At 41.6% G+C, this 27,730-nt stretch overlaps 1 protein-coding gene across 2 annotated transcripts in view; it reads right to left on the reverse strand.

The window, feature by feature from the left end:
• Positions 1-27,730, reverse strand: part of ANKRD50 (ankyrin repeat domain containing 50) — a 78,868-nt gene that overhangs the window by 25,456 nt on the left and 25,682 nt on the right. Inside the window, exon 3 of one of the 2 annotated variants that reach the window (XM_077279098.1) lies at positions 12,948-13,177. The exons of the other annotated variant lie outside the window; for it this stretch is intronic. Coding sequence (XP_077135213.1) covers positions 12,948-13,177 — 230 coding nt within the window. The remainder of the gene's footprint in view (positions 1-12,947; positions 13,178-27,730) is intronic. 2 annotated transcript variants of the gene reach the window in all.

Here is a 27,730-nt window from a genome sequence, read left to right on the forward strand (position 1 = left end):
TCGTCACGTGCCGCCTAAAAAGAAACCTGGTGACTTATAGAGGACTTTAGTCTTAGTTACCCGCTTACTTCTGCCAGGCTCTGCAAAGCCCCAGCAGTGCACAGGACTGCTCTTCTCCCTGCTACTCAGGACCCTGGGACAGATATCGAGGACTCACCCTCATCGCCAGGAACCGATCCATCAACATCTACAGGCCTGCATCGTTTCCAGCACGTGCTGACCGTGACGGCACCACCGTGCGCATCTGAGACTCATCACTCTGAAGATGCCGGACCAGTAAGTTTACTACTGTAGAACATTTTTTATACCCTTTGCCCTCACTCCCTCCATCAGTGTAACAAAAGCATTAATACCACCTGTCTATACCTTCTCTCCTCCCTGCGTGAAGTATACCCGTCATAGTAAAGTTTACTTTAACCCTTGCTCTGCCTCCTATTCATTACTGCATCCCGAAGCCTGCTCATATACACTTCTCAATTCACCCGGCTACTTCTGTCTTCAGTCACATCATCAATAAATGCTAACGACCAAGTACCATTGGAAGCCATACATACCAATGCCATCACACTGCCTCCACCATGTTTTACAGAGGCAGCCCCGAGGAAGCCGAGGGCGAAACGCGCGTTGGGGCGCGTGTGTATGCATATGGACAGGAACATGTGTAAGACTATATGATGGGAACATTGTTTTGTGGGATATTCAGAGGCTCTCTTACTGACTGAATCGGATAAACCGTTATCATGTTGGTGTACTGGACACCTGAGTAGTTTACAACCACTATGTCACTTTATGAACTAGCACTTTAGGTTCTGGTTGTTTTTGAGCCTATACCCTCCATCTATATACCCATGCTGACCATGTGGTGCTACACATTTTAGTGGGTGCACCCTTGCTCCTGTTTCAAATTTACTCTGGTTGTGTTAAACTGTAATTTGATTGTCATAATATAAATCTAGCACTGTCTAGATGCATGTTTTGTAAGGTTATAATAAAATGTATTTTTACTTCTACTTCCTTGTGAGTTTATGCTTCAATGCAGTGTTTTTGTGATCAGTTGGAAGTATCACACTTCATTAATGAGAGTAGCTTTATGAGTTGGTCTTAAAGACTACTATTATGGTATCGGTTTCTAAGATCTTGTATCTCATTTTCTGACACCCGTAGCATCTCCATTTTTTGTTATCTGGGGTTGGTTGAAGGCTTATTTTTTGAGCTGACGCTTTTAATGATACCATTTTCATCTTTTGATCGCCCGTTATTGCATTTTAATACAATGTTGCGGCGACCAAAAAAAACGTAATTCTGGCATTTAGACTTTTTCTCGCTACGCCATTTAACGATAAGGTTAATTCTTTTTTATATTGATAGATCGGCCGATTCTGAACGTGATGATACCAAATATGTGTATATTTGATTTTTTTATTGTTTTATTTTGAATGGGGCGAAATGGGGGTGATTTGAACTTTTATACTTTTCTATGTAATATTTTTAAAAACTTTTTTTTTTTTTTTTACTTTTTGCATGCTTCAATACTCTCCATGGGAGACTAGAAGTTGCAGTACTTTGATCAGCTCTGCTACATACAGGCGATGATCAGATCACCTGTATGTAGCAGAAATGCTAACTTGCTATGAGCTCTGACCACTGGACGGTGCTCATAGCAATCTGGCTGTGACAACATAGAGGTCTGCTGGAGACTTCTGGTTATCATGCCAATGCATCGGTGACCTGCGATCACGTGACAGGGTCACCGATAGGCGGGTTTAGTGAAGCGCTTCTGCTAAGTGTGAGTTAAATGCCACTGGTGGATCGCGATTCCACCCGCGGCTGTTGCAGGCACATGTCAGCTGTATATATATCAGCTGTCATGTGCCCGGAAAGGTGCAGGCTCAGTGCCAGAGCCCGCACCAAACAGGGGGAGTCTGACATCGGCGTATAATTACACCCCCGATGTCGGAGGCAACAGCTTTCAAATGCAAATGCTACACCTCGAATCAACTCCAGACCTTTTACCTGCTCAATTGATGATGGATTATTGAGAACCCGTGCAGCCTATTAAATGCGATTTGCGATTAACTGTCCAATTACTTTAGGTTCCTTAAAAAAAAAAAAAAAAAAAAAAAAAAAAAAAGGCCATTACATATTAAAGAGCTGTAAACTCTTCCAAAACACTTACTCCAATTAGGATGTAAATACCCTCAAATAAAAGCTTAGAGGGTCTGCACTTTTAGGGTATGTGCACAAGTCAGGATTTCTTGCAGAAATTTCCTGAAGAAAACCGGAAATTTTCTGCAAGAAATCCGCATATTTTTTTTTTTTGCGTTTTTTTCCCCGTTTTTTTTAGCATTTTGCAAGCGAAATTAGCTTGCAGAATGCTAAAGTTTTCCAAGCGATCTGTAGCATCGCTTGGAAAACTGACTGACAGGTTGGTCACACTTGTCAAACATAGTGTTTGACAAGTGTGACCAACTTTTTACTATAGATGCTGCCTATGCAGCATCAATAGTAAAAGATAGAATGTTTAAAAATAATTAAAAAAATGGTTATACTCACCTGAACTTTATTTCGTCGCTGATGACCCGCTGTCATCGCTGGATCGGCGTGTGTGACGCCGATCCAGTGATGTGTTCACTTGTAACCAGGGTAAATATCGGGTTACTAAGCGAAGGGCCGCGCTTAGTAACCCGATATTTACCCTGGTTACCATTGTAAAAGTAAAAAAAAAAAACACTACATACTCACATTCTGATGGTGCGCTGCTGCCGAGAGCTTCCCTGCACTGACTGTGTCAGCGCCGGCCGTAAAGCAGAGCACAGCGGTGACGTCACCGCTGTTACGGCCGGCGCTGACACATTCAGTGCAGGGAAGCTCTTTGCAGCAGCGCGCCATCAGAATGTGAGTATGTAGTGTTTTTTGTTTTTTTTTTTTTTTTTTTTTTTTTTAACTTTTACAATGGTAACCAGGGTAAATATCGGGTTACTAAGCGCGGCCCTGCACTTAGTAACCCGATGTTTACCCTGGTTACCCGGGTGCTGCAGGGGGACTTCGGCATCGTTGAAGACAATTTCAACGATGCCGAAGTTGTTCCCCTGATCGTTGGTCGCTGGAGAGAGCTGTCTGTGTGACAGCTCCCCAGCGACCACACAACGACTTACCAACGATCACGACCAGGTCGTATCGCTGGTCGTGATCTTTGGTAAGTCGTTTAGTGTAACGGTACCTTTAGTCTATATTGATTATATAAGGCTACGTGCACACGTATGAGCATTTGGAGAGTTTTTTACCTCAGTATTTGTAATTCAAAACCAGGACTGGCAGAGAAGTGGTGCACATGTTGCCATTACAGTTTTCCTCTGACAGCTCCTAATTTTGGCTAAAAAGTACAGTGTGCACGTGCCTAACCATCTTGAATGTGTTTTGGTAAACAGCTAAAATGCCAAAACTTGTGTCAATGTCCAAATATTTCTGGATGGAACTGTATATAAAATCACACCCTTCACAATGAGGGACACAGCTTTCCTCCTCCACCTTCCTGCACACGTCACCCAGCATGCCCACAATACAAGAGTAACTAATGACACGTGGCAGATTCACTGCAGCTTTTAATACACGTATTATCCACATGAATAGCTATGGAAATCAGTGTTATGCTCTGTACTGAATGTCTGAAGGAAACCTTGAAGTTTGTGCATTTTTTCAGTATCCTTCCGATAGATGAAGAATCAAATGTAGAAAGCAGATTTATAGTGATTGCGGAAGAGCAGAAGTGATGACCACATGGTTAAACAGGGATCCCAGCATTCAGACCTATTACAGTCTACATCAAGTACTGAAAGTTAAACTCATGATCTAGAAAACTGCATTATTTATCACTTACTGTGAACTTTGGTAAAGACGATCAATATGTGCAGGGGGATTACACCTTTAAGAGTTATCTAATGCCAAGTTAACAGCTGTTTCTCATTACCACAGAGGCCTTTGTCTAAGCTTTCTTGGAACAAGAGGGACATTAATCATTAGAAGCATTCCACTTCGACTAACCCTTTCCTCTTCATTTCTTGGAATCCTAAACAGCAGCTCATCCTGCGCCCAACATGAAAACCTGATCCGCAAACAATTAGTGGTCCTTTCTAAGCACAAGTCTATTTTTGAAAAAATATCCATTACTGTCAATAGGAATGTTCAGTGGACTTAATGCAATGAGGATTTGTACATCAAACGTGTGAATAACCATTGTAAGAAATTATACTGCACAGTCAAAATATCGCTACATGTCAAGAGTTGCGACCAAGGCATCTAATACAGAGTACTCCTTCCTCTTTTTAGCTTCTCTTATGCACAACAATTATATTTGTATCATAGCAGCAAGCTGTTATAGCCTTGTTCCCTAAAAACCTTGGCTTCACACAGAATATGTCACCAGGTTTTTGCTGCCCCATCTAAAAGTAGCAGCGCTCCAGATTCCTGCTTTAGTTTGGATTTGATTTTGATAAAATCACTATTGCATCTACTGCAGCTCTGCTAGTCCTCTCAATGAAGAGCTCCTGCTATAATGTCCTTGACATTTCTAAGCTCCCAATATACTTGACCCACTAACTGAATCACAACTTACTGAGTATACACAATGCAAGCAGAAAGCAGTCAAGTAATGGATTAGGAAGAGTTAGGAAGGGCTAAGCATTGAGAAGACTAGCATAGCTGCAGCAGATAAAAACGATTTTTTAACTGAAATTAGGGCAAGAAGGCCAATAAGTGAGATACACCGCTGGATGAGGGGTCTCTCTTCCTATACTTTAGGCTGCCCGCAGATTGGAAGGCATAAACCTGGTGACTAAACAGCCCTTTAAGGATACTTTGACATAGCTTTTTCTACTGCATATCTGAAGCAAATATGAAGAAAATTGTGCATGTTTTTCATTAGGATTTTGTTACAGATTTCCCAGTATGCACTACGAGGGGCAAAACTCACAGTGAAGATCAGCAGAAAACAATATGCGGTAGATTTGTAATCAATGCAACTTGTCAATTACAGCTCAGAGTTTGTCACAGTGTGGATGATATGGTATCTTATCCATTGTACTGCTGCGGTAATACAGTAAAACTGCACATTTTCTTAAAACGTACAAAATATCAATCATATGTACATATACCGTACTTATTGCAAATGCAGCGCAAGGAATATTCATTTCTCTTTAGCAGTGGCACAGGTCTTGGGCTACTTTCACACTAGCGTCGTGCACTGCACGTCGCAATGCGACATGCCGACGCAACGACGCTAGCGTTAAAAGCGCCACACAACGGGGGCAGCGGATGCAGTTTTTCAACGCATCCGCTGCCTCATTGTAAGGTCCGGGGAGGAGGGGCGGAGTTCCAGCCGCGCATGCGCGGTCGGAAATGGCGGACACGATGCACAAAAAAAGTTACATGTAGCGTTTTTTTGTGCCGACGGTCCGCCAAAACACGACGCAGCCGTCGCACAACGGATGCGACGTGTGGCAATCCGTCGCTAATGCAAGTCAATGGAGAAAAAACTACTTTCACACCAGCGTCGTTTGGCCTCCATCACAATGCGTCGTTTTGGAGAAAAAACGCATCCTGCAAAAGTGCTTGCAGGATGCGTTTTTCCTCCATTGACTTGCATTAGCGACGCATTGCGACAGATTGCCACACGTCACATGCGTCGTGCGACGGATGCGTCGTGTTTTGGCGGACCGTCGGCACAAAAAAACGCTACATGTAACTTTTTTTGTGCGTCGTGTCCGCCATTTCCGACCGCGCGTGTGTGGCAGGAACTACGCCCCCTCCACCCCGGGCCTTACAATGGGGCAGCGAATGCGTTGAAAAACTGCATCCGCTGCCCCCGTTGTGCGGCGCTTTCAACGCTAGCGTCGTTGCGTCGGCACATCGCATTGCGACGTGCAGTGCACGACGCTAGTGTGAAAGTAGCCTAAGACCTGTGCCACAGCCACCGACTCCTGCCTCTGTGACCCACAGCTCCGCCGTTCCCCCTCCCCCGACATCTATCTAGTACAATGACTTGTGTATAAGCTGAGGGGGGCATTTTCAGCACAAACAAATGTGCAGAAACTCTTGGCTTATACACGAGTATATATGGTACATGACCAATTTCTCTGCTGTCCCTGACGTCATCTACTTTTGGGCACCTCCTTAACTACAACTACATACTGGAACCGACTATCTGTATAGGTGAGCGGGACTAAACTGCAGTATCAGGGTCCACCTGAATATAAAGGCTGAGCAATTTCATGTGTGTGTCCTGCCCTAGAATTCTGTTGGGTCCTCCGTATGTATCTGGCTGCTCGCACTTATGCACTTGCACTTTGGTCGCCACCACCGCATAGTAAGCTCTGCAACATCATTAAATTGTATGAGGACTGGTCGTTAGGCCTCATGCAACATCATGATGTGGATCGTATGGCCTAATAATGACTGAGAATGGTGGGTGCAGAAGTGAAGATTGGTTGTGACAGTAGGCCAGACTGGAAGACAGACCAGGAGTGAAGAAAGCAACCAGCAGCACTCTATCATTAGATGCAAAGCTGAAAGCTCCAAGAAACCCACTTGAAAATATTCCAGTAAGTAGAAATAGAAAGTGTCCAAGTCCCGTACGAAACAGTAGAACAAAATCTGTTCAGCCATATAAAAGGTAACAAAGTTTCAACCTATCAACGAGGTTGTGCCCCCATCAGGGCAGTGTAAATCGAATTGCTCGCCTCTACTGAATAGATAAACTACAACCTCACACCTAACAAACAGGCATGTTTGCTGCATCTGAAGGAAAAAAAGAAAAAATTCAAAACCTTTTCTTTGTAATCCATTAAAATTCTTTAATCTTTAGGCATTCTAGAAATATATTAAGTTCCCAAATAACACTCCACAACACCAAGAAGGACATTTTGTGGAATAATGGAAATCTCAGGATAAATAGACATCTTGATAATAGTCAAGCGATGAAAAAATGGAAAGTTTTCAAAACATCCAATTTATTCAGTATCAAATTCGATCTCCATGGGCAGAAATGCGAACACACACTTACAGGTCTGCTGTCAATGAGGTTATTAATGGTTGTCTGAGGAATGCTCTGCCATGATGAATGCACTTGGACATGCGAACCATTAAAGGGAACATTTCAGGTCCCCCATGTCCTCCAACCCAGCAGCAGTCACCCATGTATGAGCAAACTCCCTGCCTAACCAGCCTTGTATAACGTTATTGAGTAAAAACAAGGTATCAAAAAGCATCCATAATGTCCCCGTTTGCTATGCTAATGAGGGCCTTGACTAGCCCTAGGTATTTGTTTCCCCAGACTAGTCAGTCCTCTTTCCAGGCTACGTTAATTTGCACAAGCGGTATCATCGCCATCGCGCTCCACATTCCAGCAGCATCTCTGCGTCTCTGAAGACAGGGGTACGCTTCCCCCTCCAGAGGCGCGCACTGTGCATGATCGGAAGCCATCTTCTAAACTTTCGGACATTTGCACTGCACACCTATGATTCCGGGAAGCATACCCCAGGCTTCAGAGACGCAGTGACACTGCCGGAATGACCCACCCGCATGCGCTAGATTTGCAACAGCAGTGATGACGCCGCTTGTGCAAATTATCTTAGCACATCCACAGAGGCGTGATAACATGGAGAGAGGGCTGAGTAGTTTGGGGCAACTAATGTACCATCGACTAGTCAAAGCCCTCTATTAGCATAACAAACGGGGACATTATAAATGCTTTTTTTATACCTTGCTTTCACTCAAAGTTATACAGGGCTGGTTAGGCAAGGAATTTGCTCATACATAGGTGAATGATGCTGGGTTGGAGGGCATGGAGGACCTGACAGATTTCCTTTAAGATCCACTGCTAACAGCTGCCTGTGCAATTGTCGAGCAATCAAGCTAGGAGACTTGTGGCCTGGGGTTATGTTATGTTGTGTCATGGTACACTTTGGAGAAATGGCCGTGTCACTAGTTGCATGGTTGATCCATTCTGCACCATAAGCGAAATTACGCTATACGACTGCAGTTCAAGGCATTGTGTAAGAACACATCATGAGATTTTCCTACATAATTTGTGCATGCTCAAGAGCAGTGGGTGTGCACATTGAAGGTACAGTAGAAAGTGTGAGATGAGTGCTAAAACAACAGCAGATTTCACAGCTGAAACTTTGAAGCAGATAAAACGAGTTAGTTATTTCTATCTTAAAATTCATGGTATTTTTGGTAACCCCATGGGAATTTACATGGCTTCATGTCCTCTGAAGGTGTTATCGCAGTCGCCAGAAGTTTTTGTAGGTTGAAATTGCAATGGCTGTATCACAAATAATGATGATGATTACACTATTGTAATGTAGGTGATAACCATTAAGCCTCCCTGTTTGCACAACATATATAAGAAATATAGAAGTCAAGATAATCACACGTAGCACAGCAGGTAGGTACTGGTTCTAGTTGCAAATATGATGCTGAATTGGTGCATCATGGGATGCATATATATATATATATATATATATATATATATATATATATATATATATATATATATATATATATATATATATATATATATACATATACATATATATATATATACATATATACACACACACACATATATATGAAAGTGCACATTGTGACAGACAATTAGATGGGGAATGCAGGGATAGAACAAAATGCTGAACTAATTCTTTAAGGTGAGCTTCTTCAGTACGTGCACTATCCGGTTTTCAAGTCCTCCACTGTATTTACAGATAGATACATCCTGTGACAGATGTACAGATCCAGGATTTCCCCCGAGTGCCTCTAGACTACGCCTTTATGTAACTTTGGAGAAAATATCTGGGTACATCTAATGTTATAAGTTCTCAAATCTTGGTAAAAGGAGCAGTAGTTCTAAGAGATCTGCATGAATAGAACTCAAGATGCACTCTTAACAATGCTACCATTGAATTACGTTCTTCAGCGCTGGCTGTTTAGCTGCCTTTCAGCTCAATTACGGTAGGTTTCATTCATATATAGCAGGACCCGGGACCCTCAGCTTGCCAAGCAGACACCTCTCTCCATCGAACTTTATGAAAAATGGGGCGGACGTGAACTGGAGCATCGCCTTACCCACATTTTCCCCACAGGTGACGGTCTTAGAAGGACTTGCATTTCTCAAGTATTTACAGGATATCTTACGCATTTGGCATAATTTCTTGATATTCTTCATGACCGATGAGGTACAGTATATTTACGCCATTGGTCGTGAATTTGATGCAAGATCCGGCATTGAGCCTGCAACTTTCCCCACAGTTGATGGCTGATTTAATCATCTATCAAGTGCCTCTAACAGCAGCAGGTGGATTCCAGATCCACTGGCAGCTGTTAAACAGTTAAATGTCGCTGTCAACCACTGACAGCAGCATTTAACACACGTTGACAAGAAACGAGTCACAAAAGCTGTCCATTGGCGCCCCGTGATCACGTGGTAAGGGCGCTGATGGGTGGGGTTTGTGGCGCGCTTCCGGCCAGCGTGTGTTAAATGCAGGCAGTGTCAGTGATTACCAGCTGTTGCTGGTTAGAGGCACTTGTTGGCTGATTAATTATAGCTTGATGGCTGAGTAAATGGGATGTCTGCAGAAGACCCCCATGCATGTCATCATGACGCTTCTGTAAACGCCAGCTCCTGGCCAGAGTTAAAAAAAAGATCGTGATTTTTGCTATACATAGCAATGCTGAAGCACTGCTATGAACAGCACAGGTGTCTCCCAAGGAGATTATTAAATAAAGTAAAAAAAAAAAAAAAGTTCAAAATCACCTTCCATTTGCCCCATTTAAAAAAAAAGAAAAAAAAATATACACATTGTATTGCTGCATTCAGAATTTTTCGATCTTAATAAAAAGTGAATTAATCTGATCAGTAAACAGCGTAACGTGGAAAAAAAATCAATACGCAAGAATTACGGTTTTTTTGGGGTCGCCGCAACATTGCAATAAGAGGCGATCAAAACATTGTATCTATCCCAAAATGGTATAAATAAAAATGTCAGCTCAGGGTGCAAAAACTAAGCCCTCACCCAGCCCCCCCGAAAAATGGAAATGGTACGGGTCTCAGAAAATGGCAATAAACGCAAAAACCTTTTTTTCATACAAATTTCAGAATTTTTTCTTTCACCACTTAAATAAAAAAGAACCTATACATGTTTGGCATGGCCGCACTCATACTGACCTGGAGAATCATATTACCAAGTCAGTTTTTCCATTTAGTGAACATGGTAAATAAAAAAAATCCAAAAAAACAAATTATGGAATTGCACTTTTTTTGCAATTTCAACGTATTTTTTTTCTCATTTTACAGAACATGTGGGTGCCATTCAGAAGTACTACTTTTCCCGCAAAAAAAAAAAAAAAGATCTCATACATCTGTATTGATGGAAAAAAATAATAAAAAAAGTTATGGCTCTTGGATGAAGGGGAGGTGAGAACAAAAACGGAAAATCGCCCAGAGGTGAAGGAATTAACTACTGCTTTTGAAAATGTTACACAGCCTTACTGGCTAAAATACTTTGATTTATTGGGCCCATATCTATAAAGATGGTACATTTATGGAGTCAGTCCTATGTACTGCTGATGCCTAAAACAATAGGATTCAGGAAAGCTTATTGAGAAATCCCCTTGAATCTACGAACACAGGATGTTCAGGGAGATGTCCATAATAAACCAGCTGTCCTTCTATGCTAATAGCAGTAATCATATGCCAGTAAAGTAGGCCATGTTATACCAGCAGTATCCAGTGAACTGTAAAGTGAAATGACAGCTTGTAAGGGTTGCACTTACACCAGTTCCTAAAAATTACAACCAGATGCATCTATGTTTTATGGGAATTGTCAAAGTTTTTTTTTACTTTCCACCCAAAGGCCCCAAATGACTACTTCCAAGTCGCTCATTGGAAAAGTCTAGGATATTATGAAGATCAATGAACCAGATCATCGTTATACTTGGCCAAGAAAATGTGTCTGTGATGGTGAAAAAAAATAAGCAGTATGTGGCTAATTTCACGCATTTTAACAGGTTTATCATTATTTTAAGGATTCGTTCACACAAGCAGATAATCGTTCCAAAGATAGAAGATCGTAACTCATAACGAGCAAATAAATGTGAGACAAGTGTTTACACAGGACTAGAATTGTGAATGGAGTGGTTGAATAGCTACAGATAACCTGAAGTGTAGGCGTCTTCAACACTCAAATCCCATATGTGATGCTAATTATTTCAAAGACATGAACTCCTAAGATATGGTATAAATATTTCCAATAATACTGTATTAAGAAAATGTAATCGGATTAACGAAACTAAACATTTTTCGCTAATTACGAATAAGTACTCGCTCCAATGCGCCAACTGCTACTGAACTGTTGCCTTGGAACAGTCAACCCTATTTAGGACCTGAATCTCTACTCCTCCATATCATAAGTCAAATCTTCAATGAGTGATCAATCTCCATTTACATTACACAATTTTCTATAATAATAATTATTTTTTTGCTCGCTGAAACAATTTCATGCACAATGAACGATCGATGAATGAGCTTAACGCATTCACATTACACATTGTGGACGATGGGTCATTACCGCTGGAATAGAATCTGATAGATTATCAACCAGTGTCGTGTCATTGTTTCACTCAGAATTTGCCACAAAATGTGCATGTGTAGTGCTACTTACAACATCTATGTGCATATGCCAAATTTGCAGTAAAAGAAATAAGCCATGTTAATGCACTACTAGGACATCCACTTCTTGATCAAAATGTTTGGCCCCCATAAAATAATAAAGTCTATACTCACCTCCCGTGCCAACACCGTTCTCGAGGTGCCGACACTTGTGATCTTGGGGCTCAGGTGCTGCTGTTGTGACACGTGACGCCGGCACCCAATCAACACCAGCGTCACTGTCCCCGCATTCGGGAAAATCGGACATGAAGAGCAAGTCCGGGCTGCAGCTGATCTCGGGCTTCCTCTACATACTCTATTCGACATGAGATGGGGACAGTGACACCAGCGCTGACTGGGCACAACCACCACATGGAAGCACCGGGAGACTGTGTGCCGACACCGTGGGAACAGCGCCAGCACGGGAATGGAGTATAAGCTTTATTATTTGATTGGGCAAAGCGAGGGGTAAGAGAAGTTGTCCAAGTAGTGGACAACTTGTTTACAGCGTTCACATCAGCTAATCATCCAGTTTCTGAGACTCTCCACAAATTCATTTTGATGGGATTCAACACTTCCATAGTCTTGAATGTCTTATTATGAAACCCCTTCTCACCATTGATTTTGCTATCTGCCCTTTTAGTTTTCTATGCACATGTAAGCTTTATGGCTACTTTCAGCACTTTCATTCCCTCACATAATGGCAAAAGTGACCTTTGGCCACCAAAGAGAGCAACCAGCAAAGCATGGCCTCAGGCAGTTTCATAAATAGCAAAAGGGTCTTTCACTGAACTCTGGGGCCCCGCTTTGTTAAACTTACATAGTTAACATAACTCTGCAAAACCCATAAATTAGCTTGTTGCTTACAGGCTGGGACAGTAAAGCAAGGGCTTTTAATGGCCATTAAAGTAAGAAAAGGCTGACACGAATTAAAAATGAAAGGCCATGATATAACATGTGACTGGTTTGCTGGAATTTATCCTAAAGTAACATTACCACACATAAAAGTTACCCAAGAGGAACCCTGGCTGTTCGGATAGTAACTAGGTATTAACCCATTAAAGAATTGCATCCCTTAATTACATTAAGTATGTGACAAGGCATCATATTGACAAATTTTGTTTGTGAGGAAACAAGGAACCTAGCAGCCTGGAAATGGAGAAGAAAAGCATGGCTACTTTCATCCACAGGTTTAGCAGGACACGGATTACAATGAAATGTCTTGGACATCTCCTTAAATACGTACCTGTAAACATTTTAGTGACAGTTCTGCTCTGTTTGCGGGCCGAACAAATAAGAAGCAGCCATGGTGGAAAGAACTCATGGTGAGTTGCTAGAAGATCAGCAATTGTTCCAGATAAGCCAGATGGTCGGAGTTCTCCTTCTGTAACATTGCATCCTTCATCAACTGAATCAACCACCAGTAGAAGACTTTGAGGAGGAGCATTCAAGGCCAGAAGAGGGAGGAGAACACATCTGTGAATAAAAAGAATATTACTCTATACCAGTCTCCAAAAACCTTTGTCCTCACTTCAAGCAAATACTATTAAGAAAGTAAATGAGCTCTGATCCTTAGCAGAGAATGTGGAATTACCCGCATACTATAGACCTTTTCAAAAAGTAAAGATAGAATAAAACTTAGGAGAGAGAGAAAAAGCTGCTGACTGACACTTCTGGCGGTGACTTATCGCCTCAGTAGAACTAGTGGATCAGGAACGCTGAAATCCAACTGCTCAATCAATTATTCTATTCCACATCTGCCAGTGGGAGGGAGTCACAACACAGTCAGACATTAGACAGTTAGTGCTTCCACTAAAATCAGTAGGTTCACATTACATTTATTTAAAGAGTATGGTCACCTTAAAACTAGTTGGCACAAATATCTACAAGTCAGGTTTCGTGCCATTGCTGGATTCATTGGTAGGGGTCTGACCGCTAAGACCTGCAGCAATCGGCAGAAATAGGAATTTTTATCCCCGATCAGGCATTTTAATCCCCATTAGAATGGAGAAGCAGTACGCCTGAATGACTGCCATTCCAATCATTCTTTTTCTGCCATAAAAAGAGCCAATAAGGAATGGGAAGGCCCCTAAGGGATGGGCTTGCCATAAGGAAAGTCGGTGCTGGTCCCAGCAGTTGTAACCTCACTGATAAACAAGTTAGAATTAGTGATGAGTGAATATACTCGTTACTCGAGATTTCTCGAGCATGCTCGGGGGTCCTCCGAGTATTTTTTAGTGCTCGGAGATTTAGTTTTTATTGCCGCAGCTGAATGATTTACATCTGTTAGCCAGCTTGATTACATGTGGGGGTTCCCTAGCAACCAGGCAACCCTCACATGTACTTATGCTGGCTAACAGATGTAAATCATGCTCGAGAAATCTCGAGTAACGAGTATATTCGCTCATCACTAGTTATAATCTATCCTATGGATAGGCGATAAAGGGATTGTGAAAACAAGTTAAGAACAGATGTTAGAGGAAAGAAGAATCAGGCATGATGGATTTTAACATGTCCAATTCTTTGCTCACACAGAAGATAAGCTACTGCTGGCAGTGTTATTGGCAGCTTACAGCCCTCCTCCCACTGATACACAAGCTAGCTCGGCCAAGCCAAGCGCACAGGAGCATTATAGTCATCTAATAAAGGTGCACGAGTGAGAGCTAAGAAAGGTGTATGGGAATCATTAGCCAAAGGTATATTAAGTATGAGAGTCTCTCAGCCAGTAAGACTCAGTCTTGTTTCCAGAACATACTCCTCAGTATGCGAAATTTCACAAGTTTAAATCAGTAGAAAACTAGGACCAGATATCCAATCAACAAATTTCTCTTATTACCATAAAAAAAAAATGGTAAACACTAACTGGAAAGAGATTTTGTCTGGTGAGTCATCAAAGTGTGGTGAATTACTCCTCAATACACTTTTTAAAGATTAAAATTGGTTATAGAGCTTAAGACAGAGTGGGTACGGAAAGTATTCAGACCCCTTTACATTTTTCACTCTTTGTTTCATTGCAGCCATTTGGTAAATTCAAAATTCATTAATGTACACTCTGCACCCCATCTTGACTGAAAAAAACAAAATGTAGAATTTTTTGCAAATTTATTAAAAAGAAAAACTGAAATATCACATGGTCATAAGTATTCAGACCCTTCGCTCAGTATTGAGTAGAAGCACCCTTTTGAGCTAGTACAGCCATGAGTCTTCTTGGGAATGATGCAACAAGCTTTTCACACCAGGATTTGTGGATCCTCTGCCATTCTTCCTTGCAGATTCTCTCCAGTTCCGTCAGGTTGGATGGTGAACGTTGGTGGACAGCCATTTTCAGATCTCTCCAGAGATGGTCAATAGGGTTTAGGTCAGGGCTCTGGGCCAGTCAAGAGTGGTCACAGAGTTGTCCTGAAGCCATTCCTTTGCTATTTTAGCTGTGTGTTTAGGGTCATTGTCTTGCTGGAAGGTGAACCTTTGGCCAAGTATGTGGTCCAGAGCACTCTCAAAGAGGTTTTCATCCAGGATATCTCTGTACTTGGCCGCATTCAAGTTTCCTTCAATGACAACGAGTCGTCCTGTCCCTGCAGCTGGAAAACACCCCATAGCATGATGCTGCCACCACCATGTTTCACTGTTGGGATTGTAGTGGGCAGGTGATGAGCAGTGCCTGGTATATTCCACACATACCGCTTAGAATTATCACCAAAAAGGTCTATCTTGGTCTCATCAGACCAGAGAATCTTATTTCTCATACTCTGGGAGTCCTTCATGTGTTTTTTTAGCAAACTCTATGCTGGCTTTCATATGTCTTGCACTGAGGAGAGGCTTCCGTATGGCTACTCTGCCATAAACACACGACTGGTGGAGGGCTACAGTGATAGTTGACTTAGTGGAACTTTCTCCCATCTCCCCACTGCATCTCTGGAGCTCAGCCACAGTGATCTTGGGATTCTTCTATACCACTCTCACCAAGGCTCTTCTCCCACGATTGCTCAGTTTGGCTGGACAGACAGGTCTAGGAAGACTTCTGATTATGAAGGCCACTATTCTCTTAGGAACCTTGAGTACTGCAGAAATTCTGTTATAACCTTGGCCAGATCTGTGCCTTGCCACAATTCGGTCTCTGAGCTCCTTGGCCAGTTCCTTTGACCTCATGATTCTCATTTGGTCTGACATGCTCTGTGAGCTGTGAAGTCTTATATAGACAGGTGAGTGCCTTTCCAAATCAAGTCCTATCAGTTTAATTAAACACAGCTGCACTCCAATGAAGGAGTATAACCATCTCAAGGAGGATCACAAGGAAATGGACAGCATGTGGCCTAAATATGTGTCGGAGCAAAGGGTCTTAATACTTATGGCCATGTGATATTTTGTTTTTTGTTTTTTTTTTATTTGCAAAAATTTCTACATTTGTTTTTTCCCATCAAGATGGGGTGCAGAACGTACATTAATGAGCCAAAAAATTATTATTTTTTTAATTTACCTAATGGCTGCAATGAAACAAAGAGTGAACATTTAAAGGGGGTCTGAATACTTTCCATACCCACTGTATCTAGAAGTATTTTTGGTGATTATGTGGAAGCTTTGGGTCCTAGTTCAAATCCCCTTTCATTTTACTAGCTCTTTGTCTGTTTATTCAGCCTTTTTGTAAAGTTGCAAGTCCAAAGAATATACTGAGGGAAGCAATTCACTTATTTTTCAAAATAATTAGCCAAAAGTTAGCTATAAACTTTGTGACTTCATAATTATATCCAAATAACCAGCAAATGAATGAAAAACAAAATCACACCTTTTGCCAGGTGTCTGTATTTAAATAACAATATTCTATTTTTTTTTTTTTTTTTTTTTAATTAATCAGCCATGTAATTGGATGTATTAAGAGCTGCTTTCAGAGAGAAGAGTTAATCTACTATAAGGAGGACATAGCTGCTTGTAAAGTGTCAGAGTCTCCCAGCTTAGAAGCAGGAAGTCTCTCAAAACTGTCTAACTGTTGAGACAACAAAGTCAACTTCTGCCAACTCAAGTCTCCTTTTCTTAAAGGTCCAAAGCTGTAAAAATCAAACTAGATAAGAAAACTTTCCATAATCATAAATTTGAGCCATCATTTATATCTTGGTCTCCTTTTACTTTATGGCGTGACCTATGAAGTGATATGTCCCCTTTAAATAAAACGTTTATAATAAACACTTCCAGTTAACAAAAGGAGTATGGTCAATGAACTGTACCAGACCAGCCCCCTTGCAATGTGGAGAACGGACATCCATTAAGTTGTCAATTGGAGCACATTTTTATGAAAGAAATGATCAGCTTCCTTTAACATCAAAAGGATTACAGGGTCGATATGATCGATTTAATTGCAGAGTGGCATACACAATGCTCCAGACTAAAACAATTAACTTGGAGACATCTGAACAGAAAAAAATTAGAAGCTAAATGTTTTTAGGGTGAAAAATGTAAATACATATAGAACTAATGTAAGACAGTGTGCAGTGATGCAAATCTCTCTCCTTTCCTATTTGGGATTCTCCATCCGATTGCTCTTTTACTGCTTCATACAATGAATTACTGACAACGTTAAAATGTTGTGTAATGCTGTCCTGTGGAAGGAGCCACACCTTTATATATAGATAGATAGAGAGATAGATAGATAGATAAATAGATAGATAGATCAATAGACAGATCGATAGATAGATAGAGTCCTGTAGCACTGGTTCTGCACCAATAGTCATCTTTGCCTTCACGCTACGTCACTCTAATATTTTCTGTTATACCCTATTTAACCTGTTAACCCATTTGTCCTCCTATTTCTCACCACGCTTCATCACTCCCTGTCACGCTCAGTTACTTCACATCACCTGCGTTCTTTCCGTGCCATCTCTAGTCATTCCCTATCACCCCATGTCACTTCCTTGCACACTCTTATTTCTTATAACCCCATTATCACCCATCATCATACTAACATGACATGGGCAATGGCAGAACCAGCATTACCCTGGGCACCAGGAGCATTAGCTTGCTATATATCACTAATAGCAGCATTCACTGTCACTTTCAGAGTCTGTATTACTGGAGTCAGACCCAATACATTTTAATATTAGAAGTCTGACCAGAAAGAAAAAGCAATCAAACCTTGAAACTATAGGTGCCAAAGTGAAAAGGGAGAGGCGCAAGAGAAACCATCATAGTGTATCGAAGAAATCCCAATTTTGCTCGTGATACTACCATACTGAGATTATCTGACATTTGAAATAGACCTTGCCCACCTTATGGTGGGTGTTATCAACAGGCTGAGACATGGTGGTGTTCTCCATAAGCGACATTAAACATCCCATTGATTTCATGCCCCACATAACCAACATGGTCCCTGAAACCTCCACCTTGACTTGCTGTTTTTGTTTCCATAATCCTTGCACAGCCTGGAAGACCATAGCAAATTACACACATTTGAGGAAGTGGGACAAGCCCTCTCTTGTACATAGCCTCACTTTAAGGGTCCGCATTCTAAATAAATATTATAGTATGTAACAGTTATTTCCTCAAAATTACTAAAACTTGTATGCCCACTCCAAGCTTAAAATTTGGTTTGCAACACTAACAACTACAGCAACCGGACAAGCTCATACAATACAGAACCAGGCTCATAGTGGATATCAAAAATCTATACACTCGTTAGATTGCCAGGTGGTCGTGTTAAATAAATATAAAATATATATATATATATATATATATACACACACACATATATATTTATACACATATTTACATATACATTATATATTAGATGGTGGCCCGATTCTAACGCATCGGGTATTCTAGAATATGTATGTATATAGCAGCCACATAGGATATAGCACAGGCCACGTAGAATATAGGAGCCATGTAGTGTATAGCAGACAAATAGTACGTGGCCTGTGCTATATAGTATGTGTCTGCTATATACATACATATTGTGGAATACCCGATGCGTTAATACAGGCCACGCAATATATAACAGTGGCCACGCAGTATATAACACAGCCCAAACAGTATATAACACAGCCCACGTACTATATAACACAGGCCACGCAATATATAGCAGCCACGTAGTATATAACACAGGCGACATAGTATATAATACAGGCCACGCAATATATAGCACAGCCCACGCAGTACAAAACACAGGCCACATAGTATGTAACACTGGCCACGTAGTATATAGCAGCCATGTAGTATATAACGCAGCACACGCAGTATCTAACACTGCCCACGTAGTATATAGTACTGCCCACGTAGTATATAGCAGCCATGTAGTATATAGTACTGCCCACGTAGTATATAGCAGCCATGTAGTATATAATGCAGCCCACGCAGTATTTAGCAGTGTGGGCACCATATCCCTGTTAAAAAAAAGAATTAAAATTTAAAAAAGTTACATACTCACCTCCTGGGATCCAACGGCGCACTGGCGATGTGCGGGCAGCTGCCGCCAGTTTCCATTCCCAGGATGCATTGCGAAATTACCCAGAAGACTTAGCGGTCTCGAGAGACCGCTAAGTCTTCTGGGTATTTTCGCAATGCATCTCTGGGACCGGAAACTGGCGGAAGGCGCGAGCGCATCCTCGGACTACGGAGGGTGAATACAGCAGGTTTTTTTTTTTATTATTATTTTGAACATTAGATTTTTTTTACTATTGATGCTGCATAGGCAGCATCAATAGTAAAACGTTGGGGACACACAGGGTTAATAGCAGCGGTAACGGAGTGCGTAACCCGCGGCATAACGCGGTCCGTCACCACTGGCATTAACCCTGTGTGAGCGGTGACCGGAGGGGATTATGGAGCGAGTGGGCGCCGGGCACTGACTGCAGGGGAGTAGGGAGGGACTAATCGGACTGTGCCCATCGCTGATTGGGCGCGGCAGCCATGACAGGCAGCTGGGCGAGACCATTCAGCGACGCGGGATTTCCGTGACAGAAGTTGGGAAAAAAAAGACAGACGGAAGTATCCCTTAGACAATATATATATATATATATATATATATATATATATATATATATATATATATATATATATATATATTATATATATATATTTATTTTTTATTTTTTTTCAGAGCTTTTTCCACCTTAACTGTCAACTATGATCTGTACAAATCCATTGAGAATCAAACAAATCATTTTGAAAGAGAAAATAGAACTAAAATAATATGGTTGCATAAGTGTGAACACCCTCCTCTTACAATGGGACGTGAGGTTGTGTTCAGAATTACCCAATCATATTTAAACACATGTTAAATAGTAGTCCATACGCAGCTATGAGTCTAAAGTTCAGTTGTTCTAGTAGGATTTTCCTGACCTTTTCTGAGTTGTATTTTACAGCAAAAGACACGCTCAGTAAAAAGATTACAACAGCAAAGGGATCTGATTGTTGAAAGTCATCAGTCAGAAGAAAGGTCTAAAAATATTCCAAGCCATTAGAGAAACCATGGAACACTGTGGAGGTGGTCATCAAAAAGTTACTTATAGAAGCACTCCTCTCATCAAGGTTTTATCCTTTTAATATACTACAGTCATCATATTCTATAGCATTGTGTACTTACAGGTCTGTAGAGTTGGTAAGCCAAACCACTGACTCCTCAATTGCCCTGACTGACTCAACAGCACTGATCACCACTAAGCACATACATAAAGTGAAGCACAGATTCATCTCAGCTAAAAGCAGAGATCCTTAGATCAGGAACAGAAAAGACATTTATAGGACACTAGATGGTGGCCCGATTCTAACGCATCGGGTATTCTAGAATATGTATGTATGTATGTATGTACAGAGCAGCCACATAGTATATAGCACAGGCCACGTACCAAACAGTATATAACACAGCCCAGGCAGTATATAACATTGCCTACGTAGTATATAGCACTGCCCACGTAGTATATAGCAGACACGTAGTATATAACACTGCCCATGCAGTATATAACACAGCCCACGCAGTATATAACACTGGCCACGTAGTATATAGCAGCCACGTAGTATATAACACTGCCCACGCAGTATATAACACAGCCCACGCAGTATATAACACAGCCCACGCAGTATATAACACAGCCCACGCAGTATATAACACAGCCCACGCAGTATATAACACAGCCCATGCAGTATATAACACAGCCCACGCAGTATATAACACAGCCCACGCAGTATATAACACAGCCCACGCAGTATATAACACAGCCCACGTAGTACATAGCAGCCACGCAGTATATAACAGCCCACGTAGTATATAGCAGTGTGGGTACCATATCCCTGTTAAAAAAAAATAATTAAAATAAAAAATTGTTATATACTCACCCTCCGTCATCCAGGGAAGCTGTGTCGATGAACGCGTGAGGCTGCCGCCAGCTTCCGTTCCCAGAGATGCATTGCGAGATTATCCAGATGACTTAGCGGTCTCTCGAGACCGCTAAGTCTTCTGGGTAAATTCACAATGCATCTCTGGGAACGTTAGCTGGTGGCAGCCACGCGCGCCTCGGCGGACGACGGAAGGTGAGAATAGCAGGTTTTTTGTTTTTTTATTATTTTTAACATTAGATCTTTTTACTATTGATGCTGCATAGGCAATTTAAAAAAAAAATAATATATATATATATATATATATATATATATATATATATATATATATATATATATATATATATATATCATGACTTTCCCATATTATGAAAACATTAAAACATTTACAGTACATCCTGCACTGAACTACTGAACCCAATTTATTATATATTTTATGAGTCAGAGTTGGTCCATTTTATACTGACTTTTCTGCTTACAATCAGCGCTGTGTGGAGTCGGAGTCGGAGTTAGTTCTGGTTGGAGTCTGAGTCGGTAGAAATGTACCCACTCCAGCTTTTAAAAAAATGCATTAGTATTTCATAATTGAACTTTCATATGAATTTTATAAATGTTACTCAAATATATATGTTCTATCAAACTATGAACAACAGTGATAAGCAGTTCTGCTGGGGATAGAGACATTTCTTACTTCTTGTGTGTCACTGTTCTCCACTGCCCTTATCTAATCTTATACTTGGTTAACCTCATGGTGCCCCAACCCCCCTACTTACAATGTATGAAACTGAAAGTGAAAAAGTGTTGCAAATTCTTAGTAGTAAAGCTCCTCCTCTAGACTAGATGTTTACTAGGTGTGCGTCTTCCAAGCATCTCACAGCTGCTACTCAGAAGAGGAAGACTGTAAGAAGTATTATCCTTTCAACAAACTTTGCATCAGTTAACTGTGAGTACATGAGGAATAACAGTATTAGGCTAAGTTCACACTAGCGTTGTGCGCCGCTGCGTCTGCGACGCAACGCACAACGCACGCAAAAACGCGGCAAAACGCACGCAAAAACGCTGCGTTTTGCGACGCATGCGTCGTTTTTTGCCGAAAATCGGACGCAAGAAAAATGCAACTTGTTGCGTTTTTTTGGTCCGACGCTTGCGGCAAAAAAGACGCATGTGTGGCACAACGCAACAAAAAAAAACGCATGCGTCCCCCATGTTAAGTATAGGGGGCGCATGACGCATGCGTCGCCGCTGCGTCGCCGACGCAAACCCGACACACATTAGCTTAACGCTAATGTGAACGTAGCCTTACTGACCACTATATCAGTTGTACGACATGGCAATAATTTTGTACAATTGTTTTTAGAAAAAACAATTGTCATTTGGATTGTGAATGCAGAATTAAAAACCTGAGAATGTCAAAGAAGCATCACATTAAATCAGCTGTATTTGAACATTTCACCATCACTCAAGATAGAAAACATTATGTCTGTCAGTGTATGACAAATGATCCAGACGAAAACAAATGCTGTGAAGCCAAGATCAGTGCATATTATTCAGGCAAAGATAAAAATGCTCCTACCAGAGCTTCTAATCTAAAGAGACATTTACAGCGCTTTCATCCAGAAGTACTGAAAGCAGTGGATGAGAAAGACTGCATCCAAACCAATGAACCAGTGCCCAGCTCTTCCAGCCAAACAAAGGAGCAGAGAACTTTGCAGCCATCAGTTGCAAGATATTTTGTCAGTGACAAAGTTACTGTGACAATGACAGTACAGTAGATACATTTAAAAAAACAGATCATAGAGCTTGTTGTAAAGGATAGTGTGCCTATTTCATTATTTTCACGACCAGCTTTTGTGTGTCTGAATGGGCAAATGGCCCGCAAGCTTGGTGTTTCTCTGGAGAGAGAGAGTATTATAAAATTAGTAATCGAAGAAGCTTTTAAACAAAAGGAAGAACTTAAAAAAACTCTCAAGGGACTCTTTCTGTTTCTTTAAATGGATGCCTGCACACGTCACAGAGTGAACTATTTTGCCATCAATGTCCGATTTGTTTGTGACAAAAATGAAATAGTTACCAAGACATTGGCAGTAAAGGACACCAAAGCTCATCACACCAGTGAGTTTCTCCAGGTCTTGGTGGAAAAGGTTCTGCAAGACTGTGAACTTAAAAAAGAGCAAGTTCTTTCTGTCGTAACTGACAATGCTTCAAATATGATAAGTACTATTAAGCTAATGAATGAGAGTAATGATGGTGACCAGTAGCTAGAAGAACATTCTGGGTCCACAGACACAGGAATGTTTGAAATAGAGGAACACAGTATTGTAATTGAGGAGCAAACTGAAGTTGCTTCAGATGAACAGCAACATGATAGTTTATGTATGCGTAGAGACATGGACCCGTAGAAGCGCCTTTGCGCAAAACGCCCATCATCTGTCTTGTCTCTGCACGCTCCCGCTCCCTTCTCATGCCTTAGCCTGTATCGTGCCACGTTTGGAATGACTTGTCATGTGGAATAAAGGACATTTACACAGTTGAAGAATTCGGGTGAGTGCTGCATTTTTTTTGTCTCTACGCATACATATGGATTGCCTACTTCATTTGCAAAGCACCTCCCTATCTTCAGTGGAAGCTTAGGGTACTGTCTCACAGTGGCACTTTTGTCGCTACAACGGTACGATCCGTGACGTTCCAGCGATATCCATACGATATCGCTGTGTCTGACACGCAGCAGCGATCAGGGACCCTGCTGAGAATCATACGTCGTAGAAGATCGTTTGGAACTTTCTTTCGTTGCTGGATCTCCCGCTGTCATCGTTGGATCGGTGTGTGTGACACCGATCCAACGATGCGTTCGCTTGTAACCAGGGTAAACATCGGGTTACTAAGCGCAGGGCCGCGCTTAGTAACCCGATGTTTACCCTGGTTACCATCGTAAAAGTAAAAAAAAAAAAAAAAACAGTACATACTCACATTCCGGTGTCCGTCAGGTCCCTCGCAGTCTGCTTCCCGCTCTGACTGACTGCCGGCCGGAAAGTAAGCAGAGCACAGCGTGTGATCTGCTTTCACTTTACGGCGGCACTCAGTCAGAGCGGGAAGCAGACTGCGAGGGACCCTGACGGACACCGGAATGTATGTATGTACTGTTTGTTTTTTTTTTACTTTTACGATGGTAACCAGGGTAAACATCGGGTTACTAAGCGCGGCCCTGTGCTTAGTAACCCGATGTTTACCCTGGTTACCCGGGGCCCTCGGCATCATTGGTCGCTGGAGAGCGGTCAGCTCCCCAGCGACCACACAACGACTTTCCAACGATCACGGCCAGGTCGTATCGCTGGTCATGATCGTTGGAAAGTTGCAGAGTGTGACAGTACCCTTAGTCCGTCTAGCCTTCAGGATTCAATCCCGCAGCTGGGGTAATTTATGACAGCTCCTTCAGTGCCGGTCAATTGTTTCTCTTTTGCGTGAACATGATAGTTTAGATGATCTTGTTGAAACGGTGTCAATACGTTCTTTCATTCATCACATTCGCTGTGTTGTGCATACGCTACAGCTGGCTATAAGAGACAGTCTGCAAGAAGGACAAGCTGCTGCACTGACTGGCAAGGTGAGAAAATTGGCTACTGTTGCCAGAACCCCTAAGTTGAGACGTGCAGGAAAAGGGGCAATTATTGATCAAGCCACACGATGGGGCAGTACTTACTTAATGATTCAGCGCTTGGTTGAACTGAAAACCTTTCTTGTAGACATGGCTAACCCACAACTGACGCTAAATGAAAGTCAGTGGAATCAGGTGACTGAGCTGGAAAAATTGCTAGAGCACCCATTTACAGTGACTAAAAAATTACAAGCAGAGGACTTAACTCCAGGTATTTTCTTAAAGCAGTGGAAGAACCTGATGTTTCGCCTGTCCAAAAGAGGAGGGTTAATTGCAAGTGGCATTGCTACATCAATGAAATGGAGAGAGGAGCTACTATTACAAAATAACATTCTTTTGGCAGCTGTTTATGTAGACCCAATACATCGGATTCTTCTAGATGATCAACAGCTAACTAAAGGAAAAGAAGCTCTGTCTGAAATAGCAGTAAGGATGAAAGGGTTGCAGAACAGTCAGGAGGAACAAGAAGAATTTGGTCGTCCTGCCACATCTTCATCCTCATCAACTGATGAAGAATTTAATTTCGAAAAATATTTGGATCACAAGGACCGTGCAAAGCGTTCCCGCATAGAAGACGAGTCATCCCCATCATAGAACACAGCCAGTACATTTCAGCAGACTTTTTCATGTGCACTAAAAGAAATTGAGAAATTTGACCATTCATCAAAAATAACAGTGCAACAAGCGATTCCTCTGTATCCTGACATTGTCAGAGATGTTGCCCGAGTGGTTACTGCTTTGCCACCAACCCAAGTTAGTGTAGAGAGGTTGTTCTCTGCTCTCAAAAAAATTAGATCAGATTTGAGGGCATCCATGAAGGAGGATCTGACAGAGGCAATACTTTTTTCTGAGAACAAATTTATAGATTTCTTCTTATTAACTGCATAACTGTTATTGCATATTTACTTACAAGAGTTTAGAAAAGTTTATAAAAGTTATTTGCTATATTCTAATTAATATAGTTTTTGCTCTAAGTGGTCTGATTACTTATATGATGGTGAGAAACTGAATAAGCACGATGTTAACATTTTACAACAGTAAATTTATTGTTACGAATTGGCCATTTATGAAGGAGTCGGAGCCGGAACCTGATAAAATCCAGGAGTCGGAGTCAGAGTCAGAGTCGCAACTGTGGCTTACCGACTCCACAGCCCTGCTTACAATTGCTCATTTTTCCTTTCTACCCAGCTAATTAATCTCTTTTCCATTAGGTCTATGACATCATGTGATTAAATACCGAGTAGCTGAATCCTTCTAAGCTCTATGAAGAAACAAAAGGTAAATTTTCCTGTATGACTCATCAGTCACGGCAAAAGTCGCTGACAGGGAGAGGAGAGAAGCAACTGGGTCAGGGGTTCAAGAGGAGATGGAGCAAAAAGGTATTTGAAGTTGCTGGTGCCTGTGGATTCTCGTAAAGCTCAAGGTGTAGGATCCTCTAGAGGCTTGCAGGTGTGCATAAACTTCCCATTCAGCTACCCCTAAATAGTGATCATAAGCAGAGATGGTTGCAGTGGACCCAGACATATGTGAAGACTAAGTTTTAGAACAGTCTTGTTTACTGATGAGTGCCAGGCAACCCAGGAATGGTCCAGATGGCCAGACATGCTCAGTTGCGAAGCTGCATAGTGGCCGCGGCCGGGTACTGCATATATGTCCCCTATAGATTTGAATAGGAGCAGATGAGCAGTACCCGGCCTTGAAGAATATACAGTTGATGGAGCTGCTGCTCAGTGCAGCTTCATCATCAAGCCCTTTGCCTGGCTTATCGGCAGGGGTTTCAGGAGTTAAACCACTAATCAGATATTGATGACTTATCCTGGGGATAGGCCATAAATGAAGACGTCCAGGAAAACCCCTTTAAAAGCGAACCTGTCACCATGTTTGGTTGATATAACTTACGACCACCACCTTTCAGGGTCATTCTATAATGCTGTATATAAGCCCCCAACCGGGCCTGTAAGAGAAGATAAAGAGCTTTTACTAAACTCACCGACGGCACGGTCCAGTCCGAGGGGTGTCGCTCTTCTTGGTCTGGCGCTTCCCATCTTCAGTCTTCCTTCTACGCAGGCGTATTTCTCTGCCCTGTTGAGGGAAAAGTACTGCAATGTGCAGGTGCCAGGAAATTTCAGAGAGGCCCGGCGCCTGCTCACTGCTGTACTTTGCTCTGGCCTCTACAGGTCAGAGAAATATGCCTGCGCATGAGCACGATGCTGAGGAGACTTCTGTGGATGATGCAGGGACGCTTCATCCACACGAACCAAGAAGGAGGACATTATAGAATGATTTATATCAGCCCTGAAAGATGGTGGCCATAACTCATATCTGCCAAACTTGGTGAAAGGTTCCCTTTGAAGGTGAACAAAGTTCTTGGTATTTTTTTTTACATGACAAAAACCTGCAATTTTAATAGGAGTGTGTAGACTTTACATATCGGCTATGAATACAGCAACAGAACCAGGTTCAAAAACAAATACAGTACTAAAACCAGGCTCTTCACATTAGTACAGCACCATAATAGTGCTTACTGTGGACAGAGCATCAAAACTAAGCTTATAAAATAAATACAACACGCAAACAAAGCTATTAAATACAGCACTCGATACTCAGAAGTATAAGTTCATACTTCCATTTGGACATTTCATTGGATGTTTAGAAAAATAAACAGAAATACAATATAAAATGGATATGTTGCACAATTGGTGCAAACAGAAGCAAAGAACTCAGATTTTTTTTTCCATGAGATACATTTGGGTTCCCTGTTTCATTGTAAAAATTGATACACATCAGAATCCAGACAGACGCCATTTAATCAGCAGGATCCCAAAGCTTCTACTTTCATCAATTGTGCAGCACATCAGTTAATCACATTAATTTGGATTTCATCTTCCTAAAAATAGAACAAATGGAATGTCCAAACTCAAGTGTGGATATAGCCTCACAGAAATACACCATACAACCCAAGCTCATTACACAAATACAGCAGCAGAACAAGCTGAATATAGAGATCAAGTGCAAACTCAGGTTAACCCACTGCTATATGAGTGTCTTGTGAAACTAAA

Source organism: Ranitomeya variabilis, chromosome 1, assembly GCF_051348905.1.
Source record: "Ranitomeya variabilis isolate aRanVar5 chromosome 1, aRanVar5.hap1, whole genome shotgun sequence".
NCBI lineage: Eukaryota > Metazoa > Chordata > Amphibia > Anura > Dendrobatidae > Ranitomeya > Ranitomeya variabilis.